The sequence below is a fragment of the Drosophila subpulchrella genome, chromosome 2R (assembly GCF_014743375.2).
Source record: "Drosophila subpulchrella strain 33 F10 #4 breed RU33 chromosome 2R, RU_Dsub_v1.1 Primary Assembly, whole genome shotgun sequence".
NCBI classification, from domain to species: Eukaryota; Metazoa; Arthropoda; class Insecta; order Diptera; family Drosophilidae; genus Drosophila; species Drosophila subpulchrella.
Window position 1 is genome coordinate 19,596,528 of NC_050611.1, and position 12,435 is coordinate 19,608,962.

The 12,435-nt window shown below is 40.8% G+C and overlaps 1 protein-coding gene across 2 annotated transcripts; it reads right to left on the reverse strand.

Moving 5' to 3' along the window:
* Positions 1-791: 791 nt before the first annotated feature.
* Positions 792-9,815, reverse strand: LOC119550679. 2 transcript variants are annotated; one of them, XM_037859540.1, is made up of 3 exons: positions 9,415-9,815; positions 2,764-3,220; positions 792-1,937 (listed from the first exon to the last, which is right to left on the reverse strand). In XM_037859540.1, exons 2-3 carry the CDS (start codon positions 2,939-2,941, stop codon positions 979-981), a joined length of 1,137 nt encoding a protein of 378 aa, XP_037715468.1. In that variant the 5' UTR covers positions 2,942-3,220; positions 9,415-9,815; the 3' UTR covers positions 792-978. The 2 variants fall into 2 exon arrangements, with proteins under 2 accessions (XP_037715468.1, XP_037715467.1); XM_037859539.1 differs by lacking the exon at positions 9,415-9,815 and having other exon boundaries at positions 2,764-3,438.
* Between the last annotated feature and the right edge of the window lie 2,620 nt (positions 9,816-12,435).

Sequence of the window (12,435 nt, forward strand, 5' to 3'; positions counted from 1 at the left end):
GAACAATGCTGAAAATGCGAAAATGCTGAAAATCACCGCCCACTGGAGGGGCTGGCTAAAAGCTGAAAGCTAAATTTGAGCCACGAAAGGCAATTACACGCTATCTTTTGGGGCCCGCAGATAGTTTTGTTTGCTCTCCGGCGCGACACTGATAAAGGGCAATTAGCAGCGAACATGTGCGGCGAAACTGGAGAATCGAAAAGACCAGAATGTCTGACAAAAAGCAATGAAAGCGCAGCGCTAAGCGAGCAACTTAATTAATTAGTTTCGACCGTAAACGCCCCTCTGCCATCACGTATCTTTCACACAGAGAACAATAAAATCAACAGTATCTCAAAGATACAAAATTATTTTCAAGGTGTTAGGCTCAAAAATATTATACTTTTTAACTCTTGGGATAAACGAAAAAGTATAGATAAATTTTAAAACATCTACATTCGTGTCTTAAAAACTATCTGATGCTAGGTATGTACAATAAAAGTATCTTCATGAAGTTTAACTCACACCATTGCTATAAAAATGCTCAAAAAGAATATCTACAAATCCAAGACATTTATTGGAGAACCAGAATAGAGTTCTGAAATTGATGTTCTACTTTTTTCCACAGTGCGGTTAACTGCTGGCCGCACTTTGCAGTTAGTCAGCAAAGTATCTAGCAAGTCGCTGGCCGCGCTTGCCGTGTTTGCCGATTGTTAACACGCCGTCGTCCGGCTATTTTCGCCGCTGATGTAATCACTTTTTTCAGCCAGAACACTACAGAGCCCCCCCCAATTCAAGAAAAACAGCGCATGTAACCAAAATCAGTTTCGATTTAGTTCCGTCAGTCGGCGGATCGAGTCGACCCGCAAAATACCCTATACATCGTTCGGTACACAGAGATAACATACAGAATTTACACATCAATGAGATAGCTTAGCCTAGGATTAGCCGTACAATTAGGTATTTGGATTAGCTGCCTTAGGGCTTATAAAAACAGGCTCAATCGGAGCGGTCGGGACTTGAGATTGGTTCACCGGAGTAGGACGCATTGACAACATGTCCAGGTCCTTCACCCGCCGGCGTTGGTCTTGCCAGTTCGGAACGGCGGCGTTTGAGCTCCTGGCGCGAGGAACTCAGCCTCTTGCTCCTCTTCATGTTGGTAAATCTCACGTATATTTTACCCCGCCTCTCGGTGCGGTAAAAATGTAGCTGCTCCTGCGGGAACAGCTCCAGGATCTCGTTTTCCAGCAGGTGACTCCGCTGCAGGGTCAGGTGCAACTGGTTTTCCTCGTAGAAACTGCACACTAGCTGGATGAGCAACAGCCGCTGCACAGCATCAAGGGGCTCGTTGTGTCCAATACGTTCCATCAGGTGCTGGGCCTTCGGGCCCGAGGCTCGCAGGATGCCCAGAATGCTGACTTCATGGTCAGCAGCTGCAATGGATTCCTCCTTGCAGGCTGGTGTTCCTGTCGAAGAGCCAGGGCCTGATCCACTATCCACTAACCTAGTGGAAGGCTGCATCGCCATCGTATGCTCGTGCTTAACCACTATCATGTCGTTGACAGCCTGCGCTGGCGGCTGAACAATGGGCATTGGAAAGGGAACGGGCATTGTCCTGGGCTGACCGAGGGCCACCAGCGATTCCGCAGGTATTGTCTTGGCAGGATCCTCGGTTTTTGGTATATCTTCCTGCTCGGATGGATGGTCCACATCCGCGGGGTTCTGCCCAGGGAAATGGGACTGCGCCTGGGACTGGGTGTGAACCTCCTGGCAGCGGCAACCTGTGCAGTGCCCCGACCCCTGACCCTGCACGCCCTGCAGCGGCACATTCAGCCAGCGGCGCCATCGCTCCAAGTGGTGCTCGAAGCGAATGCGGGTCCCAAAGCGAAAGTTCCGCAGCAGCTCGGACAGGTGATGACGTTTAATCATCTGCAGCTCGTCTACGTTGATGGCCTCATCTGGAAAACAGTTTGGAAAATAGTCATCAATAGATTTTCTAGGCTGAATACTAGGATATCTCTTAATAATTATCAAGCATCCCAATCTATGGTACTTTTATCTTCAAAAACATTTTTTTTAACCATTTAAACCCAACATTCTTAGGCTACTTTTGCAATTTGTTTAAAAGGAATAGCTATTAACTTTGGAAAGTTACTTAACGTAATGATTATCATTTATAGCATTATGTATAGTAATGTAAATGTAATGATTTTCAAGGTCCATAACTAGCGGAATACAATTTTTAAAAAGTTTATCCTTAATAAAAACAAGACTATCCAAAATCTGTCAAAACAATAATATTTAAATTTATTCATTGATCCTTTTTTTAACATCCAATTTCCAGTGATACTTAATACAGTAAAAAAAAATTTAATATCATAATTTATTTTTACAAAACATAGCAATCAGACTAGAAAGGTTTGTTAGCATTTAATCTATTTATAATAGTTACAAAAAATGAATTGAACTTTTATTCATTGATCCTTTTTTTAACATCCAATTTCCAGTGATACTTAAAACAGTAAAAAAAAATTTTATATCATAATTTATTTTTACAAAACATTGTAACCAGACTAGAAAGGTTTGTTAGCATATAATCTATTTATAATACTTACAAAAAATGAATGGCTAGATCTCAACTCAACAATACTAAAGTTTACAATTAACCCGCAGCAACACACTAAGGGTTAAAGTCGCGCTCTTTTCTCGACCGCTCTTTATCGGCGCTTCTGTTTTGGTTTGTTTACATGCTGTACATAAGTACGTACATACATACATACATACCTTGAAGGTGGGGCAGCAGATCTGCAACATCCCAGGACTGGAGAAGTTCGCGCAGCTCCTCGTAGTCCTCCTTTCCAGCCATCTCGAGCAGCTGCAGGCCGTGCGATTCCAGGGTCGAGTTGTCCACAGATCCAGAGCCACGTGGCATCTGCGGGGGCGATGATGTACACGGATTCATTCGTCTACAACCGGGCGTACATCCTTTCGTCACGAATCAGAGTGCTGCACTGAATTTTGCAACAGGCGCGTTGTTCTCTCCCGTCCCTCGCCGCACACAAACCGACGCATACATACATATGTACGGTTTTCGTCTCGGTTTCATCGCGTTCTATTCTTCATCGTTTTTGTTTCGTTCATTCGTAGTCGGCTTCGCAAACTCAACGAACAGCGTATGTACCAAGGGCGTAGTCGGGCACGGAAAAAGGGGGTCAACTGCGTGCCGTTACAAATGTTTTAGCTGTTATGAAATTGAACATTCAGTTTATTTTGTTGGTTTTGTTGGGCTATGAAGAAAGTTGTATTTGTTAAACGACCCCCTCTAGATCAAATGTTGACTACACTCATGGTATGTACACATGTACATACAACCGACATACATTCATGCCTGCAAAAATACAGCGGTGGTTCTCGTTTCTTCGTGTTTTTTTGTAGCTGTACATACACACATAAGTTTGTTTGATTGTTTATTGATAAATTTTAGCAGCATGCCAGCGCTTCAAACACCAAACAGATGAGGCCGGTCGCTTAGTACCCTTGTTTTTGTTAAACAAATGTTTAACTTTATGTGCATATGTATGTACGTATGTAACTACAGTTTAATACATTATACATCATACATTATACATTGCTCATACATACATACATATGCATGTACATTAGTACGCACATGTGTACATTGTACATTGTTCATACATATATTGTACATACATACATATGTACATACATGTTAAATGTAGTTACTATTATGTATGTACAAATGTATATGAATTTCATATCCTAAAACTTTGTTTTAACATACAAATTACCAAAATAATTCATATTTTTACAATATGGTTTGAAAAGTATTTAAAAAAGGAATCCACTACTAAGCAGTAAAGGTAATATCCAATTCCTAATATTAAAAACTCTTCAATTCTTCCATTACTTAGCCTTTTTTAATGTTTGGTTTTAGTTGAAAGCTATAACTACCATAACTGTTTAAAACTTAACTTTAAGATTAGCAGTAAATGGTGAAAGATCAAAAAAGATCCTTTTCTTTACAGAGAAAGCTAGGGGAACTCAATGAATATGTAAAAAAAACTTTTACCAAGCCTAAGATTAACTAAGAACTTCAAAATGGAAATCTTCCATCTTGTTGTCAACCTTAATTTTTAGATTAAGTAACTCTCAATGTTAAAAATTTAAGATATAATGTACTTTCTGTTTAACTTTTTATCGTCAAATAAGTGTTATTCTATCGTTTCCAGGAATGTAATCAAATTGTCATGTTTGAATTTTAAGATATTACTTCCTTTTCAACTTTTTATCATCAAATAAGTGTTATTCCTTCGGTTCCCGGATTGTATATCAAATTGTCATGTTTGAATTTGAAGATATAATTTCCTTTTTAACTTTCTATCGTCAAATAAGTGTTATTCTTTCGGTTCCTAGAAAGTACATATATCAAATTGTCAGATGGGTTTTCCTAGAACAGGGTTTAGCTTTCTTCTCCAGCTTGAGTAAACCGATCTCAGTTTGGGAGTAGTTTTCGAATTCTGAAAAGTGGGTGGAAGGAGGGAAATCAGCGGTCACTGACGCCGACACTTCTGCGTTTCTGGGTGTTTGAAATATTGGTTTGAAATTCAACCTCAAGACGTCATCACCATCCAGGGCTCATAAGTGAAGTAGCTGGCACACCGGTTCATTGAACTTTCTTTTGTAAATGTTTTCCTTTCTTCGCTCTCTCTCTCCGCGTCCCTCCCCTCCCCTCCTGTTCTCCCTCGGCTCCCTCTTTTTGTTTACTTAGCTGCATTGTCGCTGTGTGTCTGCGTCGGCCGCCCTTTGCTTTCTTCTTTCCATTTTTTGGACGACGACTTTCCGGAGTCGGAGTTTCGGTTTCTTCAGTCTTTTCGGGTTTCCTCTTTCAAAGTAGGGGAACTGCAACTTGTTTGGTTCAAATGCCTTCATTAACGACGCACACAGCCGGGAAATGCGGGGAGCCAAATGGAAATTCCGTGTCACGGATTCCCGGACTCTCACTCCCAGGGCAAACGACCTTCTCATCCCCTGGAATCCGTTTCGGTTTACATTTTTCGCAACCTCTACCTGACCTGAGGGAATTTCCCCACCCCAAGCTCACTGGCACGGAAAACTCATACCCTAAATCCGTAATTCAAACGCTGAAAAAACCTTCTAATTATATTTATTTCAGAGGCAACGAGCTCTTTGGTTACCAATTAGACGCAGATTGTTTGCCTTTGGCCAAGATTGCGGCCAGGAAATTTAGCCCTGTCAAACAAGTATCTCTAAATTGGTCGTTAATAGGTAGATTGTTTGTTTATTAGAAGTAATAGTTAATAGACCAGTTACAGTATCTAAGAGTATGTATCTTCAGAAATCTTTTCATGACTTTGCTAAAAAAAATATCTAAGATATAAATCCATTAAGCGGGATAGATACAGTATGATTCTGAAGTTTTATAGCCCATACAAATATTCATTAAATCGTTTGTATGGTTTATCATAGGGCTCCTTCCCATTTACATGCAACAGTTAATGAAACGAGCTGATTACATGCATTACATACTGAACTCTGAAAACCTTTTCATGACTGCAAAGAAATATCTAAGATATAAACCCATTAGTAGTATGATTCTTAGGTTTTAGAACCCATACAAATATTAATTCAACCATTTGTATGGTTTATCGGAAGGCTCGTTTCCATTTACATGCAACAGTTAATGAAACGAGATGATTACATGCATTACATACTGAACACTGAACATCTTTTCATAACTTTTCTAAAAAAAAATCTAAGATATAATTCCATTAATCGGGATAGGAATAGTATGATTCTAAAGTTTTATAACCCATACGAATATTCATTAAGCCATTTGCATGCTTTATCGTAAGGCTCTTTCCCATTTACATGCAACAGTTAATGAAACTAGCTGATTACATGCATTACAAACTGAACTTTCTGAACTGGGCTATCAAGCCATAAATTATAAAACCTATTTTACAAGGGAACCTACTCGTATATGCAAATGTCAGCAAACTGGTTCTGTTTCAAAATACCCTCCCCTATCAACGCAATTGCATTCGGAGAAAGGAAAAAGTAAACAAAGGAAGAGGAAGCCCCCTTGATAAGACGCAATTTCTTGCCAAGTTATCATTCTAATGAAAAATTCTTTGGCCACCAGGTAACATAAAGAAACAAAGAGACATTTTCTGCCCCTATATGTTCTATATGCAGGGCGAATTGTTTCACAAAAGGAAACTGCGAAAGAATGTAGAAACATGCGCAATACCATCCGACTTTCCAGGGAGGTTTTGAGGTTTTGAGGCGGGAAAAAGCCCAGGGGTGATTCGATATTTTTTCGGGAAGTGGTGATACAATGGAGTTGCATCGGCATTTGTTTGTCAGGAATACCGAAAGCCAGATGGGAATTAGGATTAGCTCAGATTTGAATTTTAGTGCCTTATAACTTGCAATCATTTTAGGGAACTCAAACGCGGTAACCCCCTTTGGGACCCACCACTGGCCTAATCAATGCGAAGGCGGAAACACTAGAACTTGTATCGCCTGGAAGTGGCTAAGTTTTCATTTTTCTTATCAACTGCGCAGCAGCTTGGCAAGTTTTTCCGCCTTTTGTGCGCAATTCCCAGTCCCAGTCCCAAGTTTCAGAGCTCCTCCATTCAAGAGCGTTTCCCTCACAAGCTGTATGCGTTAAATGGGGCTTTTCGAGGTCTGAGATTCTGCCGCAGACATCTTGGGGGCCCCGTGAGCAGCGACGTCGACGTCGGCGCCGTGCCTCGGTGACCTACACACTGGCACACCCCCAAAGACCCCAAAAGCCGTAACTCCCCTACGCTCCTCGCCCACCCATTGAAGTACATAAAAAAGCTTATACAGAACTTAACTTTATGTACACTTTTATGGCCATGTGCTGGGGCTTTTGTGGGCTGTGGGCTCCATGCTCCGTGCTCCGTGCTACGCATATAGAAACGATTTTTGGCCGAGCTGAAAGCGAGTTGGAGTCCGATGGGGCATTCGCCAATCTTGATCCGCTGGCATTAGACGCGTTGCTCACGCGGTGGCGAGTGTATGGGTGTGTAGCGCGCGATTTCGCTTATCAGTTGGCTGATAAACCAGTTCCTGAAAATTCTGAACCGAGTAAGTAACGAAAAACAGACGGGAATCTCTAGATTGAATCATCTGACACATAAAAATGGGAAGTATGTTGACTTTTCGTTACGGAAATCGCATTTGAGTGACTCATATGGCAACTTTCCAAAGGCTTTTTTATGACATTTCGTTTGAAAGTTGGACCAAAACTGTTCTATGATTTCTTTTTGTAATACAAAATCAATTAAAAGGACTTTATAGTGCAGGAAAAGATTTGTTTTGGTATTTCATGGTAATCCTGCAATATAAAAAATATACATCCAGAGAAAGTTATGTTATATTATTGTGAAATGATTAGATGATACCAATGCCAGACTGTTTAGATCGTTGTAAAAACTTAAGAAACAAGTACGATCCAAATATAAACTTTTAGTAATGGAATTTCGACCTCATAGTGTCGGCCTACTGATAACAAGCACTGGCATTACTTCTATCGACATCGCCCCATACCCCCAACCAAATCACATCTGTTTAAAGTCCAACCAGATGCCAGATGCAGATGTCGGGGCAGCAACCATTAAATATTAATAGCTATTGGCAAGCGGCCGACCTGCAGGCACTATAATTGCATAAAATTACAGAAACTAACGAACGCTCTCAGCTGTATCATTCGACTCGACATCGATTTTTTCTAGTTATTCTCGGCAACGGACTCTCTAATTAGTCGCTAATACGTGTGGGGTTTTCAAGGTGTACGACTTTTTGTTCCCAGACCCCAGACCCCAGTACCCAGCTGATGGATTAGAATTTAAAGTTCAAAAGCTCAGTCCACAAGGCTGTAGCTCGCCTCCAATTAAAAGTGGTTATGTTGTGGGATTAGAGAAACCTGTTTAAAAATGGGTACCCAGTAGAACTACAGAAAATGCTCGAGAAAGATCGTTTTTTTTGACAAGATTCTCTTTGGTAGAATACATTGAAAACAATTGGATGAGTCTTTGGGGGTAACAAAAACAGAATCGTCTTATTTTTGGAAAACTTTATTTGAAATTCTAGTGTTTTCATAGGTTTTCCAAGAGCAGTCTTACTTTCACTACTTAAAATGGACCAATTCTACAAAAAAACTAAGTATTTCCATTGAAATTCTAATATTAATAAAAATAATTTTTAAAGATTCAAGATTCTCTTTGATAGAATACATTGAAAGCAATTGGATGATTCTTTGGAGGAACCAAAAACAGAATCATCCTATTTTTGGAAAACTTTATTTGAAATTCCATTGTTTTTGATAGGTTTTTTCACGAGCAGTCTTACTTTCATTACTTAAAATTGACCAATTCTACAAAAGATTGAAGTATTTTCATAAAAATTAAATTTTTTTTTTAAAATATATAAATTAAAAGATCTGAAATGGAATTGTAATTCCGTAAACCGTTTGTGCGTGTTCGGAGTAATTGAAAGACAGTCTGCGAAGATTTGGGGGAAGAACCAAAGAGACCAAAAGAACAAGAGATTCGTGCCTGGAGCGCATTAACTTTTAACCCAAAAAAAGACCGACGAGATTTTCTGGTCTTTTTCGGTTTCTGTTTTGTGGTTAAGTAAACGTAAACAGAGACGAAAATTAAAAGAAATCACATGCAACGCACGTCTGCAGAGCGAGCGGGATGGCAATAGCGCTCTTGCCAGCTTTCTTTTGCCTTTTCTTTGAGTTTCTCGTTTTGCTCCCGTGTGGCTTTTAATTTTCGAGCATAAAAACATACATAAAACGCAAAAGGCAATTGTGGCGTCATCGCCGAAAATTTGTTTCGCTTTCGAACTGGTTTGGATGTGTTTTTTTTTTTGTTGTTGCCTCTGATGTCGTCATCGCGAAGATCCCAAAAATTGCATCAATTTCCGCTTTTCGCCTCTTTTCCAAGTCCGCCCCCTGGGATACCGTTGCCAGGCAACCGAAAAAAGAAAAAAAGAAAAGAATTGGAAGCAGAAACAAAAACAACGGTGCAGCTGCAGCTTTGCGTGCCAAGTGGAAAATGGAAGGAGAACGGGAATGGGAAAGGGAAAGAGAAGAAGAAGGGGGAAGAGGCAAGATTCGCAAAAGATTCGCGCGCCAATAACCCAGTTTTCAGTTTTCCGTTTCTAGTTGGCACTTACTAGTACACAAAGAACTTTCTGTGTGTGTGTGTGCAGTGGAAAAACTGGTATATACATACATACATATATATGTGCTTACAAAAGTATATAACCCACACATAACAAGTGATGACACACTTTTGCACACATGCTTAGCCAAGAACTCACATGTGCCTGCGCCTTACAACTAATCAAACTAACCCACTTTCTTTGGCCAACATGCAGATTTCTAATTAGATTGCAGGTTTATCTTTCGTAATTTACATGGTTACGTTGCCGTTTCAATGGAAAAACAACGAGACGCGGAAAATTTCATCAAAAGTGCGCGACAGGGCCACAAAGCTACACTTCAATGGAAAACCAGCAACAACAAATGTGTGTCAGCGACAAAGCAGCACCAGCACACACACACACACACACGCACATAAGGCCGTTTATATACAGAACAGAAAGCTTCGCGCTGCCCTCTCGCTCGCACTCGCGCGGAGTACATAGCGCTGTACTGTACTTGCGCGCAACTCTCCACAACGCCGACGTCGACGCCAACTCTCCACTCGCGCGCTTGGAAGCGATTTTGGCTCGACGAAACGTCGAACAGCGGTTTCATTCGCCGAACGAAATTCGAACAGTGCGGTTGGTTCAGCGCTTGAAGTTTGGAAATATATAAAACACCAAACGCCGAACACAAAGTATAAAGTATAAAGTAATATCAAAAACCCTGCATGGGAAAACCCCAAGGAGAGCGCAGCCAGCAGAGAGAGAAAGAAAGAGAGGGCGAGCGCGTCCTACGCTGTTGCTAACGTCGAAAATAGTCGCGACGGTTGAGTTGATTGAGTTGGTGGTGGTTTTCCCAGTGAACTTTGCCTGCAGAGCCATAAATCGGGAACAACTAAAGAAACCAGACAATTTAAATTGCCAAAAGCAATCGCCGCGGATTACGATTACGTAAAGAGCAGAAGGCGTATTAAAAAAAAAAAAAAAGAAAAGAGGGAGACGGCAGCAGGAACTGGATGACACATTTCTTTTTCCGAATCAATTACGCAACTTGCAAATGGCGCTGCCCGCTGTTGCTGTCTCGCTCGCCCGCCCGCTCGCGTGTTTCTAAGGCCCCGTAAATGTGTGCTTTTCATTATCGGAAGACGAAGACAAACGGCAAGTCGGAAAAAAAAAACCCTCACACATACATATTTTTTCACCCAAATTCAAAGAGAGAGCGCAAAAGCTCCGGCGACGTCATATTTTTTATGGAACAGACACGGACACACACACATACCTACGCACGCGTGAATTCTAACGAAACGCTTTCGCTTCGTTCAGTTTTGGCTTTCGTCAAGTCCGTTGCCTTGGTTTCGCTTCGTCAACTCGCGTCATTTGCAGCTGCACAGCGGACAAAGTTGGCCGCGTTTTTTCCGCGCTTTGCTTCGCCTCTCCTTCGCGCCAATCTAATGGAATTTTTTGCGGCCGCGAGTGTGTTTTTTCGCCAGCCCAACAACAGTGTGGACTAGTTTTCATTATTTATCACCGCAGCCACAGCCACACAACGTAACGTACTGCAACCCATGTGGGAGCGAGACGGGGACTCACTGTGCTTATTAAGAAGTCAGTCTTTTTCTCTCTCCTATACAAATTGCGGGCGTATCACCAAAAGCTGAGTGCCACGAATTAATCATAGTTTTGTGCCTACTTATTAAGCAGACTTGTTTGTAATTGAAATGAATAAATGCCCTCTATATTTCCAGCAGCAGCAGCAGTTTAACTGAAACCGTTCGTCTCTTTCCAGTGTGCTCTCTTCTATCCTCTCCTCTCCAATCACTTTATTACACGTTTTATGTTTTATCATTCCACACACACACTCACACGCACGGGCACAAAAAGTTTTGGACGAGGACGGGCAAAGCTAACGGGTGGGAGGGAGAGGGCGCGCCGAGAACCGTTACGACAGCGCGTGCTTGTTGTTGGTCTTTTTGCTGTTGCCAAGAGTGAATGATATATTATTGTTGTATGGAGGCAAATGAAACTGTACAATGAACGGCGGTGGGCAAAGAGGCGGAGGAATAGAGCGAGAGAGGGAGAGGCAAATTCGAAGTACAACAAAAGCGAAACTTACGTAAACACGCATGTCTACGCATCGGTGTGTGTGTGTGCCTGTGTGTGAATTATGTTTCTAGTTTTTCGAAAAGGAGAAGTAGAAAATCAAGTTTCTATCGACGGAATGAATCATATTCCGATTCCGCAGAATGGGGCCCCAGTCTTCTGAACAATCTCCATTTGTCATGGGACTTTGGCTGGCACTTATTTTTCCCATTAATTAAGGCGTTATGAGCGTTATGACTAAGAATTGCAATTGCTGGTGATGCAATTCCCGCCGTCACTGAAATTATTTTGCAAAAATTATATAAATTGGCTTTTCAGGTGCTCGTTATACGAATCATTCGCTTGGAAATATAGATATACGGGGAATGGCATGCCAACAACTCGATTAGAGATATTATATTAGTGTAGAATGCACAGTGTTCGAGGTAATTGCGTTCGCAGAACGATTTGTGTGGACCTTGGAAATTCACACAATAACTATTACTATTCGCAATGTATAATTTATTTTTTGCATTCGAAACTTCGACTTTGCAGTCCGGAGTCGAGGCTCCTCTGTCTCTTTCTAACGCCTGCAGCAGCTGACCTTGAGAGCGAGACAAAGCCAACGGACAAACAAAGCGACAGAAAGAGACGGGCGATCAGAGCAAACAGATCTGCTATATCTACAGTCCGACTTCTATAACTCGAACTAACACATTGCGATTTTCAGTATAATCTTGTTATTAAATGGTTACATTAAAATACTAGTGGGCTTTAACCTTCTAAAGTCATTTCTGGTAGATAAACCTTCAAATAACCCTCCTTTAAGTAAAACCTATATTACTAATAATCACTTTAATAACATTTTCATATCTAAATTTTTTTATTCATAATATATCGTCTAAATGTATTATTGCTGAAGTATTATAATTACATTTTATGAATATTATATTTAGGTAAGCCCAAAAGTGGTAAAGAAGAACTTCAATAAATTAGAAATCTATGAAATAATTGGATTGTTTTTCTGTTTTAAAATGGGATATATTAGGTAGTCTCATGTGATTGATTGGCTAGAAGTAATCACACAAATATTATATTTGCTACTTTTATATGGATTCCTTATGACAGTTCCAACTGATCTATGTATAA

Excerpts from the sequence above, each read along its gene's own strand:
- LOC119550679 (XM_037859540.1), bottom strand. The coding sequence starts at position 2,941 with ATGAATCCGTGTACATCATCGCCCCCGCAGATGCCACGTGGCTCTGGA. Across the intron at positions 1,938-2,763 it reads TCTGCTGCCCCACCTTCAAG|ATGAGGCCATCAACGTAGAC; the intron begins GTATGTATGTAT and ends ACTGTTTTCCAG.